This window comes from Typopeltis vanoorti, chromosome 5 (genome assembly GCF_054136105.1).
Source record: "Typopeltis vanoorti isolate ZY-2024b chromosome 5, IOZ_Tvanoo_1.0, whole genome shotgun sequence".
Lineage (NCBI taxonomy): Eukaryota > Metazoa > Arthropoda > Arachnida > Uropygi > Thelyphonidae > Typopeltis > Typopeltis vanoorti.
Window position 1 is genome coordinate 155,101,965 of NC_143553.1, and position 25,208 is coordinate 155,127,172.

At 35.9% G+C, this 25,208-nt stretch overlaps 1 protein-coding gene across 3 annotated transcripts in view; it reads left to right on the plus strand.

Annotated features, from left to right (window-relative positions):
* The first annotated feature begins 338 nt into the window (after positions 1–338).
* Positions 339–25,208, plus strand: part of LOC150106966 (alpha-tocopherol transfer protein-like) — a 46,718-nt gene continuing 21,848 nt past the window's right edge. For 2 of the 3 annotated variants that reach the window (XM_090392851.1, XM_090392853.1), the window contains exons 1-3: positions 339–461; positions 21,024–21,199; positions 24,398–24,640. In XM_090392851.1, coding sequence (XP_090248977.1) covers positions 21,034–21,199; positions 24,398–24,640 — 409 coding nt within the window. In that variant the 5' untranslated portion in view covers positions 339–461; positions 21,024–21,033. Of the gene's footprint in view, positions 466–21,023; positions 21,200–24,397; positions 24,641–25,208 lie in introns of all 3 variants that reach the window. The other variant, XM_090392852.1, reaches the window with a different exon arrangement.

Below are 25,208 nucleotides of genomic sequence, written 5' to 3' on the forward strand. Positions count from 1 at the left end.
ATATTTTATAAAATAGAATACCTTGGATCACTTCAGTTGCGTATCATTAATATTAAAAACAACTGAAATAAATTTTCCCCCGTGAAAAATATACACTTTAATTACAGTATAAATAGTAGAAAAAATCAAGAAGGAAGATCCTGTTTGAACTGGGTATCAAGACATTCAATGTAATTGAATACCTCATTCAACTACATGGAGTACCTCATATTTTACATCACCCATTTGATATTCAGCCTTGAAATATGCTCTTTTCTGATTGGGCTGTGATCTCTAGGCAAGGCGTTTTATTTAGCTGACCGTGAACTAGAATTGAGAAGTCGAGCTTGTCTCAGAGACGGGTCACGAATAATGTCCTACTTTGTTATTTCACTCAGGATGTAAGGAAAGCAGCACACGTGGAAAGCAGAACTCTGGTATTCACGGTACGTTTTAAGACTGCCGTTCGAAGAACATTCTCTGTAAGTAAGAAATGGCACTTTTTCAAACTTCTAGTACTTTTATAAGAAATTGATTTTTATATATTCAGTAAAAAGAATACTAAATTAGTAGACGGATTTCGCTAACAATTCTGGTGTTCTTTACACCAGAATTGTTAGCGAGTGTTATTTAAATCGCAAACGAAGATACTCGAGCTACTGAATTCTGGCTCTCACGATATGTAAAAACGATCGTCTAAATTCTCGAGATTGATTACATAGAATGTAGGAATATGAACTCGACGTGTCCAGACACATTTATCAGGTGGATGCAAAATGTGTCCGGGAATTGCTGGTAGTTTTACAGCAGGCGAAGAAAACTGCGTCGGTGACACTGATCTCAAAATTAAGCATGATTTCCAATCTTTGAGTCTCATTTCCATTCAAGTATCCCCTTATTGATGTTTTCCATTTAGTTTCCAAATCAAACTGAAATTACAGATCAAAAGTGACATTCCATGGTGTGGAATGTCTTCTCCCCTGCAGAAGAAAGTCAGGTTGCAAAACCACATGTCAGGAAAAATAATCATTTATATTTTTCTGCGCTCATTTGAATTAACCACCGCGTGATAATTCCTGAGGGCACCATAGTGAACGAGCACTATTATTTAGGAGTCAGGAAACGTCCGTAAATCCGCATGCGACGTTTCAGAAAGAACCCTTCCACAACAACAATTGGTTTCTGTTGCACGACGACATTCCCGCGTTGTGCGCCGCTTGTGAAACAGTTTTCGGCTTCAAGGTTGATCTGTGTGATCAAACATCCCCTCCCCCCCCCCCATTCATCAGACTTGTTCCTCTTCCCACATGCCTTGAAAGGGGAGCGCTTCAGCGACGAGGACATCCAACACGGTGTGGCCCAGCCACTGCAGAAAGTTCCCGTTCAGGACTTCCACCGTGCCTTTGAACACCTGTACGGCAGTGGTAAATGTTGTGTGAAGTTGGAGGGAGATTATATTGAATACTGTGTAATTGACAATTCCAAATATATTTCTTTGTTTTGACATAATAATTGTTGCCTGATTACTTGATCACACTGTGCAGACAGAAGCAACGGCATTGGTAGTGGTGTATATAGAGGCGAACATTTCACTATGATTATGAAAGCAAGTGTACGAAATTAGCAGCATTAATTAAGGACTAAACAAAAAAATGCTACGTTTTGAAAGTTAGTGGCAATTTATTACAGCTTAATAATAATGATAATTTTTAAAATAAGGAATATTTTATAACGTTTCGAAATTTTTCGCAAATATAGAAATATATCAAACCTATTCTCTTCGGGAATATACGATAATGTGAAAAACTTATCAGTTTTTTTTAAACTAAATCTGTTTATTAACATGTAATAAAGCTGACATACATGCAAAAATTAAACTAGGTTTTTTTTAAATTAGCTAGTTAGTTTTTTTTTTTTTTTTTATAATTCCCACTAACGAAAAGTTTTAACCTTTACATTGTAACAACTACACTAGGTGTAGTTGTTACAATGGGTAAATTATGGACCTTTTAACTTTTTAAGCTACTTTTTGCATCCTATGAACAGCGTGGTAGTCATCGGGCGATGAAATTCATGTACCACATAAAAAAATAATCACGTCTATGCTTGTGTTGCAGGATTCCAATCATGAGCTTGTAGATTGCTAGCCACTCGGCCAGCTAGGCTGACAAATGTTTAAAGCTTCAGGTTAATCAGTGGCCTTCTTCAATTTTCTAACATATTGCAATAATCAACTGCCATATTTGACGTTCTTTCCTTTGGATATCTCCTCTCCACAGCTTTTATACATCGATGGAATGCTTTTTGCTCTTCTTCCCCTTCAGCTTACCAGGTTCGCCGGGAGACTCATCGAATTAAATTCAAGATATGTTTTAATAATTTTTTTTTTTAAATAGAGAGTGAGTGCTCATAATACAGCAACAAAATGTTAACGAGATCCTTGAAGATTATCTTGGTTACTCTCTTTCTCTCTCATTCTATTTTGACGTTTCTTCGAAAGTTGCTTCCTTATTAAGTTCGGAGATAAATGAAATATCACTTCCTCATCTTTTAGTAAGTGATGGTAGGTAGTTTCCTGCAAGTGAATTTGTAGCAACCCTATCTCTGATAGATTTGACAGACTGCTTCATTAGTCTCGAACTAATGAGCGTAGCATAGATTATTTTAATATACGTATTTAAGAGTGTCTCTAATGGATTTCAGCCCCTAATGATAGAGTTCATCATACTGCTCAAGACAACCTCTTAATAAAATTCAGGGTTGAGAAAGTGCTAGCTAAGTAAAGTACCAGATATTTCAAAGTTTCTTGGACATTTTCCGGTTCTTATTTTTATCTTTAACTTTTTTTTTTTCAAGAATAATGTTATCCTGTTATTTTCTCAAATGAACTGAATCAGCTGGAAATCGATTCATATTAATTCTGTGGTCATTAAAATATAATAAATGTAAGGCTTCGGTTCAAAGAATTTCAGGGTCTAAGGACACTTGGATTATAAGACGTTCCCATTTCTTCTTAAAGTCGTCGTCATATCATTGCACATACCAATGAACCTACATTCCTCAGAATAGGGGCTACTTTAAGGAGTGAGATATTTCGCAAAAATTATCTTGGAGAAAAACCGGAAATCCTTGTCTATTATGACGTCTCCCGTGAAGAAAAATATCAGGAATAAAACTGGCAACAAATGCTTCAATCGTAAAGGAAAGAACAAATATTCTTCGGCGCTTTTTTTTTGTTAATTCTGTTAAGTTAACATGAAATTATTCACTGGGAAAGAAAAGCCCACACAATTAATGATACTTCTGAAATGTAACAAATGCAAGTACCCGCACAAAAGTATATTTCGGTTTTCAAAAGTGTTGGAAGAAATTAATCGAGAAAGCAACTCGTCGAATAAACAGTTCATCTAACGACAGATGAAAGTACGACAATTCACCGCAAATGCAATTGATCGAAAAAACAACTGACCAATAATTATTCGACGATTTCTTTTATAATTCATCGAAAGATATATTTTCTTAAACTATTGTCATAAAGTGTTCCGTAAAAAACACGTAACGTGACTCAAGTTGTAGACAACATATGTAGATGGTCATTGAGATGTCATAATTCTTTTGATGTTGTTTTACAGCATTATTCTGCAAGTCTTCCTGCTACTTCATCGTGTAGATGTGATTCATCTGTAGAAAAATAGTTTGTTCCATCTAATTGTTTTACAACAATAATCAGGATGATATCAAAACAAATAAATTCTAATATCGATCATAAGTATAAAATTTCATTAAAATTTATTCACCCAGAGCGGACTTATTAATATCATTTCCAAACTTCTTTACTAAATTTCTAATAAAAGTGACCTGTTGGAACTAAAACCGAACCACAGACTCCTTTTTGCATTTTGCAAATTCCGAGAGAATTTTAAACATTCTCTCAGAATTTAAGAGAATGTTTAAAAATTCTCGATTTTGTTAAAATTCTCTCAAACTCTCTCAGTTCAGAGCTACTGCAATATATATAATTTCAACATGCTATCCCTTTGTAGCCCCGGATATAGTTAATCCGGGTTTAACAAACCAGATCCCACGTAACTGGTGTCTATGCGTATGTAATAGTATTACATACTAATACTATTATTACTACTACCAATAATGGAGTCTCCGTTGTTCATATAGTATAAACGAAGTCCTTTAGTTAGAAAGAACCCAGTTCGAATCCCATGCTTGGGATTTGAACGGTTTTGGGACTCCCAAAAATCACGAAGAAATTTTATAAGTTCTCTTTAACTGAAGGTGAGTTATCCAGTATCATATGGAGATGGCAGAGTTTTGACTCCCGAAAGCTCGGATGTTTGATCCCCCAAACTGGGTCTTCCCATACACATATATCAGAGCACTAAAACATTTATCGGAAAAGGAAGAGAATGGGAAGCTATCTTGTTCCTTAATTATTCCATACTAAAATAGTATTTCTACCCCACCAATGCTTCGTTTGAGGAGAGAGAGAAGATAAGAGGGGATAATAACAACAATAATAAAGATTTTCGACAGAATCGTTTCCGCATTGTGTAAGCATAAAATACACGAAAGGCATATACTGATTGAAAGGAATATTCCCGAACAAAATTGTCTCACATGTCTTATAACAAATATAAAGGGTGCATCATGCTACATAAACTAAATCAGAAGTTAATAAATTAAAAACTGCCGTTCTTTTCGACAAACACCCTTCACTTCACTTCACGTTCTTTATGAATCCTTTTTCAGCGATGTGTTCTTTCGATGATTTGTAGTTTCCACGAATTGTGATTTTTCGATGAATTGCCTTTCGATGATTTGTGTTTTCGATTAATTGCAGTTCGATGAATTGCTTTTTCGGTGAATTTTCTGGATACCACTTAGCATCCTTTGAAAATTTAGTTTCATTTTGTTGCTACCGACGTCCTTCATGCACATACACAAATTACACCTTCGTCATTTTATTCTTATTTATTGGCTGAATAAAGCAGTGTTTTCTTCGGGGCTTGCCATTGAATCTCCAAGGTTTGGTTCCCGTTCTCAAACTTCTTAATTTTTTTCTTGAATGATGTTTGTGTATTTTAGTCTACAGTTCACATCTGAAATCTACTCAACTTTTATTCTCTTTAAAACTTTCTTACATGTTCTTTTCGATATGAAATTCAATTTTATCCCACTAAAGACTAAATAGTGATCACTTCCAATTTCAAATCCTCTGTACACTCTGGTGTCCTGCGCCAGGGAGAAAATATCACTCTCAACAATAACATAGTCAATGAGACTTTTCTTATTCCTTGCCTCTTCTCTCCATGTGAATTTGTGCACATTTTTATGTTGGAACATTGTGTTAATAATAACCAGTCCATGTCCTGAGCAGAAATCCGACAGGTATTTACCATTGTTATTAGCTTTGCTCTTTTCTCCAAATTTGCCCAAAATATTTTTGTATGTCTGTCAATCATTTCCTACTCTGCTATTTAGATCCCCAACAAGACCAACTTTTCCTTTTTCATTGTCTCAGTTGCTTTCTCTAAAGCCTCAAAACATTCCTCCACTTCTACCTTAGTAGAACATTCTGTGTGACCATAGGCACAAATAAGTCTCATTTTCCACTTCCCCAGTCTGATATTTGCCCACATCACTCTAATTGAGAATGTTTGTTTTTCAAGAAGATTAGGTCTCGTATTTAGTGTTGAATACTATGATTACTCATTCTTTTCCTTGATTGGCATTGCCTGAAAATAATATTTCGTATTTATTGCTCAGAAAGATCTCACCAGGTTTTGCCTTTTTTGTTTCATTCACCCCTATTATGTCGATCTGGTACTTATCCAATTCTTCAGCTAGTTCCATTTCTTTGCCATTCAGGCTTCTTTTGTTGATACCACCGATCTTGTTGGCTGGTGATGTTGAGTTGGGGTGCATTTTAGGTTTCGTTCAAGTAGCTGACTTTTCGCTGTTTGCCCTCGTTCCTTGGCGGAAACAACTGGGGCCTTGTTTAACCGAGCGACGCCACAGCCGGCATGAAATTCTGTACCATCATTCTATATTTTGGTTTAAGCCAATAACAATACAATTTGGTCGGTTAAATCCCAAATCATCAGCCCATAATCGTACTGAACGAACGATTATGAGCTGATGATTTATGATAGGTAGATACCAAATGATGGGTAGATACCAAACAGGATGCCCTACGAGAAGGTGAGGATTGGACATTAGGTCAGAAGCCCTGGTCTGTTCTCTGCATTCCTTTATGGGCTATGTGTAGGTATCCTCTCAGTTATACAGCTTTGTCCCTTAAGCACCTTATATAATAAATAAAATAATAATGTAATAATTTGTGGGTATAAAAACCTCTTATACAACTTCCTCACTTGTTATACTGAATTTTCACACATCTAAAGAAAGATATTGAGCCTAGATAACATACCAAAGCAAATATTCTTTTCTAGCTATTTCTGATATGCTGCTGCATTGCCATTTGTAGAAGTCAAATATTCAAGTTCTGTGTAACGTGAAAACCTGCAGTGAAAGTAACTATTTATAGATAAATATTGAGAAGCTTTCACTGACAGCTGAATGAAAGAACAATAGAAATAAATGGAAAGAACGTAGGTGTAATATATTTCTGTAGTAAACACTTGTACTCGTTTAAAGTTAAACGCAGGGGAAATCATGAGTACGTTGACAATGGCGGAGTTGCATCTGCTGGTGTATTCGTTTCACAATGGTCAATGAAGCTTATCCATCATCTATGGACATTCATACCACAGATAAATTTGACCTCACAGACTTTCTGCTGGAGTTCAGAGGCACCATCGTCTCGGTCAAGAAGGCGAGGGGCGTATTTCATATTCTAATATAAACCGCTATTGGTCAAGAGTATCCGATGAGGTATATCATACCTTTAAAGCACTTTCCCGTTTTTCGGACTCTTTTTGTGACTGTAATGTGTGCTTGTTTTAATAACTTTACTCATGGTTGATCTCGGATATCCTAATTGCACTGCAATTGCACAAACTGATTAATGGACAAAGTTGGTCACGCATACTACCCTCGGGGGTATTTTGTTAAATATAAACTGCGTAGTTCATTTAATGCGTTGTCCAAGGAATGACACTTGTTAAAAAAATGTCATCGTTTTAAAAGTATTTTGTTAAGTATGATGACGAACTTAGATCTTAGTTTGATGTATCACTAATGTACGTGATGTTTTTGTAATAATTTATTTCATTCGGCGCTATAAATTAATGTATTTTTGTTACACTCATTCATTCATGCCTCGAGTTTTACTTATAGGAAATGATGGTGTTAAGATAGAAAACTAGTAGCAAATATATTTTGTTATTCATGTCTAAACTGTTTGAGCCAGTAGTGTCTCCAATCTTCAAACAATTGGCATTAAGAAACTCAAATCCATTCTAGTCTAGACGTTTGTGAGAATCTTTAGATGGTTGATGATTTTCATAGTATGGAGGCAAGTGCCTTGAAAGATTTTATCTTGGTCGGGTCTAGAATAATTCTCATTTATTCAGCAATTAGCACTCACCCTGTTGATAATTCATATATGTGTAACATGTTTGTATTTAAAACTGCAAAATGTTGGAAAGAAAAGTGATGTTAATTGATAAGAAATATCAGACTAAGTAGAGGAAGGAATTTCTCATCCCATGATAGGAATAATAAATCAAATGATCTGGAGTTTTCTAAAATTAACATTTGGCATATTTAAAGTAATATCTCTTAACTGATTAAGTGTGAACAACATGGGTTACAGCAAGTTCTGTTTTACGAAATATTATTTTTATAAGGTCGAATCTAGTTACGACTAAAGTAACAAACCTTTATTTTCCACCATATTTTCAGATGATATACTATTGCTGAAGTTTTTTTCATGTAATTCCTCTAATTTCAAATCAATGTAAGGAGCACTCTCTGGTTGAACACGCTAGCTTTGACCTGAGATTGAATGATAAAACCCTTATGACATTGATAATGTATTTTGAGACACGTGCTTTTGGGATGGACTTGGACTTTGTTTCTGTCTTCATACACGTGAAATTTCTAAACTTGGAACTAAATTTAGACAAGACTATTGTCGATAAATTGCATGAAAACATAAGAAACCTAACGACCATAAAGGAATAAGTCACGAAAGAATTAAACACGATAGCCATCAAAGATTAAAATGTGAAGGTTAAAAATACAGGAATCAATGATTAAAACACCAGAAAAGGATAAACAATTTAAAACCTAAGAAAGGGTGAATGAATGTTGTTGATGTTGCATAGTTACGGTTTAAGAGCTGTTTTGATTCCGCGTGGTCTTCAGAAGGGCGGAGAGCACTTTGCTGAAAGATGTGCAGTAGTCAACATCTGGGGGTTGCGTAGGAGAATAATATCAGGAAATCCATTTTAATTACAGTATGAATAATGAGAAAACAATTAAAAAATAAATATTTTGTAAACGCCACATAATTAACATTTGGTACATTTCATGCACCAAATTTGCACGAAGTGTACTCTTTCATGATTGGGCGACGATCCCTAAACGAGGCGTTTTATCTAGAAGGAGAGCTATAATTAAGAAGTCGAACTTGTCCGAGAAGGCACATGCGGGAAACTGTGATGAAAGTAGCACACTTGGAAGCCACACCACTGCTTCGGTTTTCACTAAAACGTTTTTCATATAGACGTGGCACGAATTTTTACACTATACAGAAACTTTTTTTTTACTATCCAAAACCGACAAACTGGTCAGAAGCACAGGCTGTAAACTGAAGCAATAGACTGGCTTAATTGCCGCGGCTACTTCGGCTGCAATTCAGAACACACCAGCGAACAGTTACAATAATCAGGGAACGAAGTAGCTATAATTATACGAAAATAAAAATAAACAAATCTGATTTGTGTTTTATTTCAATTATAATCTTAAAATAAGTAATAATTCAAATGCATGTATTCAAAATACCAAGTAATTTTATATAAACTTGGTTTTTAATCCTATTTCCCAAGTGAGTAAACAGACAAGTAAGTTAAGTTTGCATCTGCACGTAATGTAAGTCCGAGGCAACTCATGGTAGTGCCACTCTACGCAACTCGTGGTAAAAGTGGATCCACCTTTACCACGAGTTGCCTAAGACTTACATTACGTGCAGGCGCAAACTTGATTTACTTGTCTGTTTGCCAAGTAAGTCAAGTTTATATAAAACTACTTGGTATCTTGAATTATATTGGTATCACATAATATACCCAAGTTAAAAAAACTTTCTACATCTATCTCTCATCCTGAGATTTTATTTCATAAGGGCAAAGCGCCTTGTGGCAACTTGTTTAGGTAAAATTCATAATGAGCTCTGCATTACTTCAACATTAGCATTGTCAGGTCTGGCTTCCATTGAAGAGACCTCAAAAACCAGTGCGGCTCTGGCTCTGATTTGAGAGGCTCTGCTTGAGGATAGGTTTTTGCCTGTCTCTGAGTGGGGCCACCGCTGAGATTATGGCTCTGCTTGGTGGTGGGATGAGCCTGCCACTGGGTACAACCAATGCTGAGAAGTTCTTCTCGGTGACGGGGTGAGCCTGTCACTGAGTGGAACAACGCTGAGTTGGGCGATCCTTCGGGATCGTCTTATTTTTAGAGCCCGCTTCACCTATACAAAGGTCGAAACCGGTCTGGGTAGTGACCATTGCCTTTAATGCATAGCATCATACAAATCCGCAAGGGATGTGCTTTACATTAAGGGATAAATACTAAGGAAAGTGATCAGACCTTAATCCACCTTTACTACGAGTTGCCTGGAGTGGCAGTACCATGCGTTGCCTCAGACTTGCACTAGGTGCAGGCGCAAACTTGACTTACTTGTCTGTTTGCTTATTGGGAAATAGGATTAAAAACAAATTTATATAAAATTACTTGGTATCTTGAATACATAATATACCCAAGTTAAAAAACGTTCTACAAATTCAAAGGTATTTAGTAAACGTTTTATTTTTCGATTGATCCTAGCCCATGAACAGCAGGAAACATTCATAACGCTAACAGGATCGTCGTTCTCTAGTGGTGCTGGATAATATTAACTGCTCTTCAACTCACCGAGTTGATTATTATACTGTGATCAGCCTTACTGAAGTAGCCAGATGAAAATCGCATTTTACTGATAACCTGTACTAAACAAAATAATTTTACACTAATAGCTTGTTTTCTTACACGAATAAGATTTTGGTAAGGAGATCAAAATTCATTGAGGACGCCAAAACAGTGTTATGATTCAGTTAGGAATGTTAGGATTTAATTTACTTATTCAAATCAGGCAAATATCACACCTTTCCTTCAAAGTGTGATCAAAAGTGCAGGTAAAAGGAGTGCCTACCTGTGATGCCATTTTTACCAAAATACCTTTTAGAGAGATTAGCATATTCTAAAAATAATTTCTCAGCACACTTGGATATTAAGGCCGCATTCGGCCCAGTCTTGTTGGTTATTGATTTCTGGGATTGCATTTTATTGCTTTGGTCAGAAAATAGAGTATTTGTGCAATTAAGGCATGATGACATGGTTTTGGGTTTATTACTTTTAGATATCAGCGATAAATCGCAGAATAAAAAAAAATTAAGTTTTTGAAGTTAATAACCATTTATTGCAATTTAATTGAATATTTTTTTTTTCTAAATTATGGAATATTTTTCGCTATCCATCCGTAATTCTTCACAAACTTAGAACAAGTACACAGCTATTAGATATTTTAAACTAGCTGGTCAGTTTTTTAAAACTCCCACCCAAGATGATTTGTAAACCTATATTGTATATATAATACTGAGGAGGGCCATGGATTTTCGCGTTTTCCGTTTTAATTTTATGGATTTATTTTTTAAATAGCCGGAGATTATGCTATAGGAAAAACAAGAATTTTTTCAAACCACTTTAAGCATCCTGTAAATAGATCGGTCGTCTGACATCAAGCGGTGAAATTTATCACCCGCTTAGAGAAAAATACCCCAACACCTGTTGGTTGAGAGTTTAGAAGATGTGATGAAGTAGGTAAGCTATATTCAGCTAATTAAATTCATTTTTTTTTTTCAGTGGCCTTCTGTAGTTATAAGAAGTATTTTTCTATCCTTTTACTATAATTATCCTTCATGTTTGTCTTCTTTCTGCTTTGATATCTCCTTTCCATAGCTTTCATGTAGCGGTGGAATGTTTCATCCTCTTCTTAGGAATTGCTTCCAAGGTTCGTCAGAAGCAATTAAGTTTAGTAAGTGAAAGTAGAAAATTTCGTACAAATAAATTTGTAGCAATCGTATCTCTGATAGAGTTGAGAGAGATGGGTTGACATAGTTTATAAAAATAAACTATATTCGATTATTTTTGTGAAGTTGATCGAATTTTGTTTATTTGTATATACATTATTCCATTTCTCTGTGATGGATTTGTGATAGAAGTAGGAGTTCATCGCACTAGTGTCAAGATTACCTCAAAATGAAATTCAATTCTTAAGTAAAGTGCCTAAAAGTTTTAAATGTCTGGGACACATTCCATTTTTGATTTTGATCTTTCCCCTTTTTACAAGAGTAATGTTATCGTAGGTTAATTCATGTGAAATGTATGAGCTGGGAATTGGTGCATATTTTTATACTGTCATCAAGAACAACTACTGTAAGGCTTTCTTTGATAGAATTTCAAAGATTGTGGTGTCTCGGAATGTAGTAGGTTCACATTTCCTCTATAATATCGTCTGCGCATCACTGCATATACCAATGAGCCATATTCAGTGAAATGTATGACACGCTACTTTACAGAGTGAGTTACTTTCCTGTACTTTCGATAATAGCTCAGAAAAATGTCTAGTTTATAAATCGTTAGTAAATCATTTTGTTATCTGTGGAAAGAGGTATGTTTGGAGTGACTTTGTAGCAATTGCTAGGATATCTTTTGCTCTTCGAAATCACCAACAAGTTTATTTTCTAGATGCTTCGTTACACGTAATTCTGATTGACTACTCATTCCATTCGTAGTCCTGACTGAATGCACATCTAATCAAACTGATCCTTATCATGCAATATCATTTCTTTAACTGTCTTTGAAGTACATGTGTCAGATCATCGTGTAACTGATGATGTACAAACTGCTTGCAGTAAGCAGATCGAATATCTTCGGTAAACAACGAACGTCAAATGCATTGTGTATTGTGATGTCTCTCGTAAAGAAAAAAAAGCCCCCTTAAATACTGACAACAAATGCTTCAGAAAATCATATAGAATAGGAAAATGTTTAATTCAATCAATTTATCCTGGAATTACTCGTTGCGAAAGAAAGGTCGCGCATGATTACTGGCGCTTGGTGAAGATGCAAGAAAACTCAAAAAACTGTGTCTCGATCTTCAAAGCTACTAAAGGAATTGAGAGAAAGGTGAAAGCTAATCGTTTTTCATTGAAGTTTTAACGTGTTTTTTTAATGGAAGGAGGAAACGTATTGAAGAAGAACAGTGTCGCTTTAGGAAAGGAAGATCCTGCACAGATCCCATATTTATACTCGAACAAATTATAGAAAAAAGAATGGAATTTAATCTGCCAACATATGTGGCCTTCCTAGATTATGAGAAAGCATACCATCAAATCAACAGAACAAAATTAATCAATATGCTGTATGAATTGAAAGCTCCACCTCAAACCACATAAGAAACAGTGGATCATATAGCAAATATAATGGAAACCAAGAAAGCTATATTAAAATTAATAATGAACGACCGAAAAAAATCAAAGCCAATATAGGTCTCGTTCAAGGAAGTTGATTATCACAAATACTCTTCACATACATATATATGGAAAAAATTCAAGAGAATGGAGGAAAAACAATATCATAGGAAATAAAATAGCAAATAAAGAATTAACCAGCCTTTTTATATGCTGACCAAGTTATTTGTGCTGAAATGAAGACCAATTACAAAAAACTCTACAGGTATTGAACAAAACAATAGAACAGTATGACACGAAAATCTCAATAAATAAAACGAAATCAATAGCATTTCAAGATAAAGAAATTAAAAGATGCAAACCAGTCATCCACAACAAAGTAATAGAACAAGTGAACAAATTTAAATATCTAGGAAATTACATAAGCCCCAATGGAGAAATTGACATTGCATAGAAAAAGCAAAAATTCCTAGCAGTCATTGGAATTTTGAATAGTCACTTCGGTGAACAGATGTCTAGTTTCATTTAGACATCTGTCTAACTCCATTTAGACAGATGTCTAAACGAAGTTCCTAGAACAACCGAAATAAAACTAAGCCAAACCAATTCTAAAATATGGCAGTGAAACATGGACGTCAGGAGAACGAGATAAAAGACAAATGGAAGCTGTAGAAATGAAGCTCCTAAGATCGCTCGCAGGCTATAAAAGAGTAGACAAGATAAGATACGAAGAAATAAGAAAACGATTATCCATAACTAACATAACAGAAGACATCACAACCTATAGAGAGAACTGGATAAATCACATGGAAAGAATGAATGAGGATAAATGGCCAAATATTGCTTCGAAATATAAACCAAAGGGACACCTATCAAGAGGAAGACCCAGGAGGAGATGGGCAGAAGACTTTTTAAACCCTTGAAAACGTTACAGGAAAACAATTGCCCAGTACAGGAAACCAAGAAGAAGATTTTAACGAACTTGTACCATTTCAGTAAAGTAGTTTTTGAAAGTTATGAAATCCTGAACAGCGAAGTTGCTTCCTGCATAAATTCAAATTCCTTCTGTTGCTACCCGAAGTTTTCCATGCACACACAGAACTTAACCCTTTGACGATTTATTTACTGTAAATGTACTTAACGAATGAAGAGGTCATTGTGACACACACTTGATCACACGAGGAATGTTTAATAGAGGGGCAATTAAAAATAAATGAAAACGTTCTAGATCACTTAACATGCTGTCTGACATTTTGTACTGAAGCGAATGGGGTCGGTATGATAAGTGTACAGCCATAACTGCGGTTATTACACAGGTGCCTAAAGGAGCAAAAAATATTTGCTTCGATGTTTTAGAGTTTTGACCTTCTTTTCAGCCTCAATTTCTACCTGACTTGTTCCGCTTTCAATTCTTCTTTTTTTTTTTTCACTTTTCTCGTTTCTTTTATTACATTATGTCTTTCTCGTGAAAAAATATTATTTATTTTCAGATCGATTTCTCAAAATCCATGCATTCACGCACTGGATAAAATTTTAATAATCTGTATCCTTTTATTATCAAAATTAACCAAACCTCTCTATTAGTCTGGTACCTACCTTACGACTTTCCCTGCTAGGGAGACCCTACCAGTAGCTTATTTACCGCTGGCATAGCACTTAATCACTGGTAGGCACAAGTCTAGTTGCTTCATCAAAGTGTAGATAATTGTAAGGAGGTGAAGTCTACATAATGTATTTGCGAGTATATTTGTAAGCATTTATTTTAATTTTGTTCTTGTTTATTTCAAAGGAAGAAGCAAATGCAAACAATATAAATAAATAAATATGTGTCATTTAGCGAGTGGATCATTAAGTGCCCGTTATTTAAATCTTGCATCTACAGGCAATGGACAAAAAACGGACACATTGAGCTATTGGGTTGCGTTATCGCTAGTTGCAATGCAGAGTCTACGATGCACCAAACGCAGATGCAGTTGATATGCAAATATACTGCGGTCATTCCTAGGGACGTATGATTAAAGGCAGCCTAAGCCTGCAGCCTTTCATTGCATGTTGGAATGGAATCAAGAGAGCACTTCAGTGACTTTGAAACGAGCGTGATTGTTGCAGCCAGAATGGCTGGTGCATCTGTGACCAGGACAGCTGAATGTGTACATGTTAGTCTAGGAACGGTCTCTGATATTATGGCAGTCGACAGGACAAACATCATAAGAGAAATGCAATAGTGAACGAAAGTGCTTACTACAAGAGAGGGAATTTCGAGCATTAGTGCGCTGTACCACGAAAAATAGGCGGGCTACTTCTGGCCAGTTGTGTGAAAAATTAAACACCGGTCGTTAGAAACCCATTTCAACAAAAACTCCTAGCCGAGAACTACACAGAGTTGGCTGTTACGTTCGGGTTACATTATACAAGCTTTTGATCACCCCCGTCAGCACACGTCGTGGCGTCCAATGGTGCAGAGATCACAGGCAGTGGAGTACACAACATTGGTAGGATGTGGTCCCATGAATCCATGTTCACACTTTTTGCTGCAAACGGAGGAATACCTATGTGGCGTCAGCCGAAAGAAGCTTCTGCTGACTCTAGCCAGAGTGCTTGTTTCCAACTGTGAAAGGTTTAGGCGGTTCTTTCATGGTCTTGGACGTATTCTCATGGCATGATTTGGGCCTATGTGTAGCATTCGAATTCAAAGTGGATGTTATCTTTCAATTATAAGTGGTCATCGTCATCCCATGTTGAAACACTTTTTTCCTGTGCAGCCAGCCATATTTCAACAGAAAAATGCTTCAACTGATCGAGAAAACTTGGTCACCCAGTGGTTTGTGGAACATGACGGTGAGGTGACCTGTTCACCATGGCCATCCCAATCGCACAGACTTAAATCCTATAGAACATTTATGGGGCAATTTAAAGCAAGCTATCAGGCAACGTTTCCCGCCTCCAAAAACAAAAGTGAATTAATCCAGTTTCTGTCTGAAGAATGATGTAAAATTCCTTCTGTTGAGTTCCAAACACTAACAGGGTCTCTCTGTTGGAAGAATTCAAGCTGTACTAGTCGCTCACAGCGGACTAACGCCTTATTAAACGAAATTTGTGACTGTTTAAATTTTTTTTCCTTAGCTGTATTATGGTCTGTATTTCAGCTTGGAGTTTCAGAAGAACCCTTTTAAAAGAACAGCATTCCGGTTTTAGAAGGGCGTTTTTACATAACTGGAGTGCTGTTCTTTTGGAAAGTATAACAAACAGATGCATTAAGCAACGTATGGTTTATGCATTAAAATTCTCTTTCTAAGAAATTTTAGTTTTAAAAATTTATTTTGTTTTTTGCAAAAAGGACGTTCTTCTTTACTGAATTTGTATCATATTCACTGTTTCAAATGAATGTTTCACACCAAATACAATTTAAACGCAACTAACTAATTAATTTGTAATTTTGATTATGCGATTAAAATGGAATTAATGAAGAAAGCATTAAAACTATTACACGCAGGTGGCGTGCGTGTGAAGGCAACAGAACAAATATTCTAAACTTCGCAATTTTTGATTGTTCACGTATTTTGTTTTATTATATTATAGAAATTCATCGTTCCAGAATTATCGCAATAAAGGATTAGTTCATAGTAACTTTAAATTATGAGTAATGCAGTTTCGTAAACAGTATTATATTAGTGTTAGCGTGAGTATGCTTTATTTTACTTGCATGCGCAGAAAACCGAAGTGAAAATGGAGGCAAGAGGAATTTTTTAATATTTTGGCTATAGCGTGCTGATGGTCACATACGGGATGATGCCAACCACTGTTAAGGAAACTAATGGGTAATGTTTAGTTTATTTGAAAACACTGCTTAGAAATAGTATAGGATACACGTCAGGGGTGGGGGAGTGATTGAGGTATAATTCGTGGTATATCAACAAAATTTGGAAAATGTTTAACTCAAGAGAATTGGTTGTTTGGGGGGGGGATAACGGATGAGTGAGAGAGTGACTGATATTCCAGTATGAAAAGTGACAAATTGGTTGTAGATGATTATAATCATAATTCTAGATTAAATGCGGAGTGAATATCTTATGTGTGTTATCTCTTAAGAATATTACCCGAGTATTTGCCTGGAGCTAGAGTACACGATCTAAATAAAGGTATGCTATAAGAAAATTACTTAAATTCCGAGTTATTTATGATAGCGAGGTATGAAATCATTTAAGCGGATGATTTAGAAACACAACGAGAGCATTTTTGGCACTCATGTCTGCTGCTAAGTCAAAAGGTAAAAAGTTGCTTCGTTAACATAATTCTCAATTTGAAGCTCAGTGACACCCATGATCAGAGAATTCTGCTAATTGGATTTCAACTAAGTTATTGACTACATAAATGTAGTCAATAACTTAGTTTTTATTAGTTTGTGGATTACGTTTGTTAGAAAGTGGACGATTTATAATAGCAGGATAGGATTGACGATGTACATATTAATTACTTTTAACCTGTTTTCTGCGATAAGCGATCATTTGACCTTAGAAAGAGATTAAAGCTACCAGAAGTATCATAAAACAAAAAAGGCAATAAATCTGATCTGATGAACATCCGCAACTTTGTAGATGTGATTAAGAGAATTATTCAGTGTCGTCTACGGCACGGCATTAATCCTTAATGCTTTATCATTAATCCTTAATTAGGTAGCATTAATCCTTAATGCTACCTAATTTCAAATTAGGTAGCATTAAGGATTATTTTGCATAATTCAGTATGTTATTTACTTCATGAACGTGAGTTTCATGATAAATTCAGAGTCAGTTCGATGAATAAATAAGTTCACAAAGAAACGAGCTGTTAAAAATACATAAAAAGTATTAAAAAAAGTATTAATAAAGAGGAAGTGTTGCGCACAAGGCAAGAAATATTTACCAAATGAAGCAATACAAAGGAGGAAGAGGAACAGTTATATAGTTGATTAATATAACTCCTGTGGTGGTAAATGGATGTTTCAAAGTAGAGGATCACATATTTGTGAGTCTGTGCTTATAAACAAAGAAAAGAAAATCATTGCAATAGACCGAATTATAAGAAGCGTAATTTATAAGGAAAGGAATTATGATACCATTCTTTTTGATCTGACTAATATTAGATTTTGACGTATAACTATTATCACCAAGGTGTCTTAATGGATTTCAAGACATTCGAAAGTCTAGTCGATATTCTCCAAGTATAGGGAGGGTCCGTATCACAATAGTTATGGAAGAAGTAAGAAAATTTCACTTAAGCACATTTATACTGACATTTATCTGATGAATGATTCGAACCTACAGCTTGATGCTTGAGAGCAGATGTGCTATTCAATCAGCCAACAAGGATGCCACGTTCTTTTTCACATTGCATGCAAATATTATTGTTATGTTCTTGTCCAAATATTTAAGTAAAAAATAAAAGCCTAAACATCAACGGATTCTTTGTAGCCGTCTGTGATCGGAAAGACCTGGGTTTTAATCCGGTATACGACACAAAAACCCTTATAAGGTTTTTGTTTTTTATTTCATTTGAAGGTGTGTTAGCCGGTTCCATAGGTCGGTAGCAGGGAATTGCAACTTGCAAACTCAGACTTTTCATCCCGAAAAACAAGCAAACCAAGCAGAAGAGCATGTGAGATTTGTAGATATAATACTCTAGCCTCATACGCACTTAGCCTCGTCAGCTGTAATCTCAAACAACAACAGCCTTCCGGTAAAGGTTTATACATCCGTAACACTAGACTATCACAAACAGACCTTATATATTGTCTGATGTTATAGCCAGGCCTGTTTTCAGGTGGTTCCTGAATTAATCGATGTTTGTCGTGGAAATATATGGAGCTCTCTTCCCAAAACTCGTGTTTTTTTATCTGACAGATCAGCAAAACCAGCTGTATAACTTCCACTTCCTATTTTAGAATACTACAAACCATTAATGTTCAGGAATATGTGATGGCAACAGCTGTATTCCGTCTAAAATGCACAGAACGTTTTAAGTGAGTTTCAGTTGCAGTTCATTTTGCCGTTATCATACCGAAATTGTAATTTTGTTTTCTTAGGTAAGTCGGTTTATATTTATCCCGTGATACCGATAAATCAGTCCAAAGAATTGAAGTAATACGGTAGGTTCATAGCATTAGTATATTCGGCCATAACTCCAAACTACAAATAGAACAACCAGAATGGCTAGAGTTCTTTCTTCACTCTCGAGTGTAAGAGTCTAATTCGTCGGGAAACATGAACTCTGAATTTCTAAGGGACTAATGACAAATAGAAAGTGTAGATGAATTGCCCAGCTGTTTACAAAATTTAGAACTAAATAGTTTCCGTCTATTTCCAGTAGAGAACATAAAAGACATTAGAAGATTAATTTATTTTTAAGGATGTGAGAAGATGAGGTGGAGAAAAATAACCCGTATCTATTGGTATTGAATCGCGTGTTTGGCCACAGTAATAATGATTCAGCAGATGATTCATAAAACGAACGTATTTAGTGGAAGCTAACATGTGCTTTCGAAAGAATAAAGTATAAATTTATATTGTTTGTAAGTTTAAGATTTAGTCATCTTGCGAAGACTTTAATAAGGTCGTATAATTATTATTATCTTCCTCGTTAGAAAGAGGAAGATAATAATAATAAACAATCGGGCTAGGTAGATGAATAACAAGAAACTGATCTTGTAACGTTTATTCCAAATTCTATACTTTTTGGTGAGCCACACACACGCATTACAGAGTTATAATCATATTGGTTCCTATAGTCTTTGCAATGAAGAAATAATGCAGAAATAAGAATGATATGAGTGTCCCACTTATCACATGCAGACTACTTGGACATCTGAAAAATAACGAATTTTTCATTAAGTAGTCTGTAACGACCAACTTTTTCTGGTCGTCACATCCACAATTCATCGGCTCACCATCCATCTCAAAAATTACCATCATAAAAGTTTTGGTATCCAGAGCACACGAATTGTGATCCACTGAAGAATCTTTAAAACAAAAATTGGAAATTATTAAAGATACGACTTATTAAATGGATTTAATCCAACCACTTTCCTACACATCCAGTCAAACAAGAAGAAATCCGCAGGACTCTTACGGGTTGTTACACGTATTACTCAGAGAATTTAGTGTCCTTATAATTCTTTGAACACTTCATGAAGGAGTAAACTTGCCAAGGTGTTGGACATTAATAACAAAGGCATCTCTGAACTATTGTCAAAAATGTTTAAGAAATACAAACTCGTGCTATCTAATAAATCAATCAACCAGATTCAGAATTTGTTAACTTCTCCAAAAGACAAACTTTCACCTATGATGCAACCTGGCGTATACGAAGTTCCATGCTCTTGTAAAATGTCTTACTATGGACAAACAGGAAGATCCATAAGTAAACGCATCTCTGAATATCAAGACAACATCCGACTTATCAAACCTCGCAAATCTTGCCTCGCATAATATGGAGTTGTAAACGCAAACCACAGGATCCACTGGCAAAACACCAAGCTGTTACATAGATCTTTACATAAACATGAGCATTTGTATTAAGTCATAGACCCAATCTGAACCGTAATGACTGTCTCACTATCCAAAACGTCTGGGAAAATATTATCCTCAATTGTATAAAATAAAGTTATCAGATATATTTTAATTTTAATTGAATTAAAACAGAGCCCAATAGTTTATCGTCCTCAAACACGTTACTGTATGCATAGAGGGATTCCAATGTAAGCATGCGCACTCATTGTTTTTTAAATTCAATTCCTAAGATATTTCGTCTTAAGATACCTAACACGAAATATATGCATATTATTGAAAAGTTAGGTAATGTGGCATACATGTGAATTTATAGTTATATCAGATGTGGTTGATGTAGAATGTTCTAATTGTGCTATAGGTACCCAAACGGACTAATAAAATATTTATAACTTACTATAACAGTACACTGGAGATGGATTAATTATGAAATGGTTCCTGTTTCTAGTAATACATCAATTTCGTTATGCTTGGTTGTTCCACGTATTACTCGGAGAATTAAGTGTCCTTATAATTCTTCGAACACTTCATGAAGGAGTAAACTTATCAAGGTGTTGGACATTATTATAGCAAAACTAAGCTGTTATTACCAATAACGAGCTACATTTTTCAATTTACCCGAATTCTTGGAATGTTCAAGCGTGATAGTAGCCTGAACTGCTTTGCTTTCATAATATACTATTTCTTAAACTTGCTCATAATGATAATTATTTTGATTATAGCAATATTTTTTATTATGTTTTTCTTACTCGTACTATGCGATATCACATAAGGCATTCTTATTACTTTTGTCGAGTAGCAGCTACACCATGATCTCGGAGGCTTCTATACCATGCGTAACAGCAAGCAGGGCCTTCCGAGCATACGATGATCCGAAACTCACCCTCTCTGATATGGAAAAAGCTGCTGATGAACTTAATGAGGATCCAAGGACAAGGGACAAGCACATCAACAAACTCAAGGACATGTTGGGAAGTGAGTAATTTTAGGAAAACATTTTCCTTCAGGTAGATTTTTTCCAGAGCATTTTTAACCAAATGATTCATTTTTGTTTCCTATTGTCTTAATGCTAGGCCTAGTTTTTTTATGAGCTCATCCAGAGGACTTCATCTTTCAGCACATTGAAAAATTACAATTTAAAGACTGAAAGGGATATTCTACCGGGTAATTCAAAAAGATGGACTCAATTTGATAAGTCTATATATCAAACATAGAACTAGTGATAAATATGAGGTGAAGTATATTTGATTATACTCTAAATAAAATTCATAGATGTTCAATGTGCCCCCCTCGGTCGCATGGATAATATCAATACGGTAGCTGAATTCATCCCTTATCCGAAGAAGGATGTCTTGCATCACTGATTTCACCGCAGTTGTCATACGGTTTTTTAGGTTAACCAAAGTTGTTGGTAGAAGTCGTACATAAACTTCTTTTTTACGGACCCCCCAACAAGAAAGTCTCAGGATGTGAGATCAGGAAATCTACAGTCGCCGACTCGGTTTTAATGAACTTACGAATGCAAAATATTTTGCGCTGCATAGTAGCCATTTTGCTACTATGGCAAGCGCTCCAGCGGTAGTATTTCAAACTTTAGGACCTCCTCTTTCAAATGTTATGTATATCATTCACGCACGATGTATAGTTCAGAAAATATAGCCGTGCGAAATTGCGTCCGTCTTTTTGAATCACCCTGTATATTTTGCTGTCTTTAAAATTGAATACTTGAATATCCATTTCGTTGGTTACTGAAAGTACTACGTGACGAAGAACAATACAACTTGTTAATAATACGCACAGCAATAGATATTTTCGTGTTCTCCTTGGAGAAAATATCAGTAACCAGAAGAAACTTAACAACAGCCTACCACAAGGCTCAGTATTGGTCCTTTTCTTATATAGCTTATATATATAGCTGATATGCCAGATACAATATCTAGAAAATTCTGCTATGCAGGTGACATAGCGCTAGCTACCAGAAATAGAGAACTTAGACGGATGGAGGAATCCCCTCACCAACTACCTTGCCTCTGTGCATATTTACTTTAAAAAATGGAGACTACAACCAATCCAAAGTAAAACTGAAGTGTCAATTTTCCATCTCAATAAAAAATTGCTACACAACGAGTTGAACATCCCATTCGGAAATTCAGTCGTACCCTAAGTATCTAAGGAGTTACACTCGACCGTACTCTCTTATAAAAGACACACGCGGAAAACACATCTGGAAGAACATGAACTAGAAACAACATCATTCAGAAATTATGTGGCACTTCCTGGGGTGCAGCAGCAAACAAGTTTCGGACCTTTGCATTCGGGGTGATTTTTTCGGTGGTACTGTGCTTCAGTCTGGCTCAATAGCTGCCATGCTCAACTAAATGACCGTCGGCTTAACACCACAATGCGACTTATATCTGGAACCATTAAAACAACTCCTATTTATTGGCTTCCAATGCTGAGTAACATAATACCGCCAAATCTACGAAGAAATGACGCTCTGTTATAAGAATATGACGAAATACTGAGTTGCCTATACATAATGACATATCATAACTATAGCTTAACAGATTGAAATCAAGAAAGCCCCCTCTTCGTGAAGCTAAACATCTGAGAGTGACTAACTATAATATCAAAGCTCAATGGAAACGAGTGTGGAACATAAATACTAATGCCCAACTCGAAATTTTGTTTGATAGACACTGCCTCAACATTCCAAGTATGGAGTTGAGCCGAAAGACGTGGATAACACTGAACAGGATTCGTACCGGTCATGGAAGATGTGCAAGTTTTCTGTACAAATGGGGGAAAATTCCTTCACCAGAGTGTGACTGGAGGCGACACCGCCTGTTATAGACCGGATCAGAGAACTTGATCTTAAAACTTGTAAGTGATTTGTCTGTCGAAAGTGTAACTGCCTATGTTTTACTCTAATTGTTCGTCATTTACATTTTATATTTACCTTTTACTGTATCTAGCTTGCCATACGATAAATAAATAAATAATTCCCGTACATCGACGAAGTTTTTGACAACGTGTATCCAAAATAAATGGCGATCATCCTAGAATGCAATTCGATTTAGAAAAAGAAGAAAACAACCAAATAGTTATTTTGGATCTGAAATTTCTTCCGTAACGTGATAGGAACCTATAGTTTTTAGGATTTCGGAAGAAGACCCAAGTAAGCCATAGTCAGTCATTCTTGTCAAAATATTGTGTTTATGACTGCCCTAATGCAACTTACTCATTCTTTGTCCTTCTGATGAACGTCTGCAGATAATTGATTAACGTTCCTGCCGAATGGATTCAGAGAAGCCTTCGTCAATAAAGCATTCGACAACCTAGGTCTGTAGATGCGTGTGTTCACAGGGTTGGTTTGCCTGTTCTGGGGGACAAAAAATACGTGTTTCTGGGTGAAACGCCCCCCCTTCCTGCGTATGAGGCCGGCTAACTCACCTTTCGCCAAAAGAGACCAGATAAAGGTTCCTGACATCAATAACGGGAATCGAACCAAAGGGCGTCGTCTATATCGACTGAGTTACGGAGGCTCGGCATCAATGATAATGTAGCTATAAAAACTTGCTGTTTTTTCATTTGTAAAAACCAAAATAAATAATCAAATGTTTTAATATTGAGTTCGGACAGAAGTTTTATCCATTAGTTATTAATAAACTCCAACCTTGTTTGCCGAGTGGTTAGCATATCGGCTCTTCAGCCAAAAGACTGAGGATTGGAATTGCGCCTAGGATAGGGATGTTTGTGATTGTCATTCACATTCATTCATATGCTACATGTCATATTAAAATAAGTCATTTGGATGGAAATTAACACGTATATCGTTTATTTACCTCTGTTTTAGTTTTTGTTTTTTATTTTTGTTCGATAAACCAGATACTGGCTAAGAAAATGTCTCTTTTAGAGCAATCAGTAGTCCGATGTTTTCACTTAGACGGTTATGATTAGTTAGAATAAACCCCTACTTGTATTGTGTTGTATTGTAATGCCATTCACTAGGTTTTGGGTTCAGGGATAACAAGCGATCATCCTCCACTTGCTGAAAACTAGCATAGCATGATGCGTTTTACTGGAAATCCCCCTCTGAACAGGAAAGTAAAAAAAATAATTTTATAATAGTACTTGGTTTACATTTTAAACAAAGTTCCTTATTTCTTACAGAGCAAAAAGACTTTGTTTCAAGAACAGACACCAATTTCGTTTTGGCTTTTCTTCGTGTCAGAAAGTATGACGTCCAGAGAGCCTTCAACACCATCCAGTTATATTACAAGACACGAATGAACATCCCGGAATCCTTCAAGCCATCAGGACTTGATGAAATCCGCTCTGTGTTCTTGACCAATTGTGTTACCGTCATGCCGTACCGTGCATCTGAGGGGCAGACGATTATTGTTATACGCATGGGTAAGTTTAACATCTTCTTACTTTCGCTTCTCCTAATATATCTTAAAGTAGGATTTATTTCCAGGAAGAACAGAGGGTTTTTCCTCTCTCTCTCTCTCTCTCTCTCTCTCTCTCTCTCTCTCTCTCTCTCTCTCTCTCTCTCTCCCCCCCCCCCCCCTCTGTGTCTATAAGTTATGTAAACTGCTATGATTAAGTAGTGCATTTCCGTATATTTGAGACTGGCATTGTATTATGACGCACTCGCTAGGAAATGGAATTACAGTTCGATTACTCTACAGAGAAGCAAGTTATTTTTTGAATACTTGAAGCAATCTACTCAATTGCAAAGTGCAACAATAGGGTCTATGCGTAGAGAAATAACCAAATACAGTCTCCCATTCTTCAATATTATCCTCGAAACCACTAATGGCCACTCGCTTCGACCGCGACAATATGGTGAACAGCAGGTGGAGATCAAAGTGAGATTTAGTTGTGCACTCGAAGTCATCCTTAAGTAATCAGCTTCTTCAAGACTAGAGTAACATGAGGGGATGTGTCTGCTGATTGTGAAGATTCGGTAATCCCATTT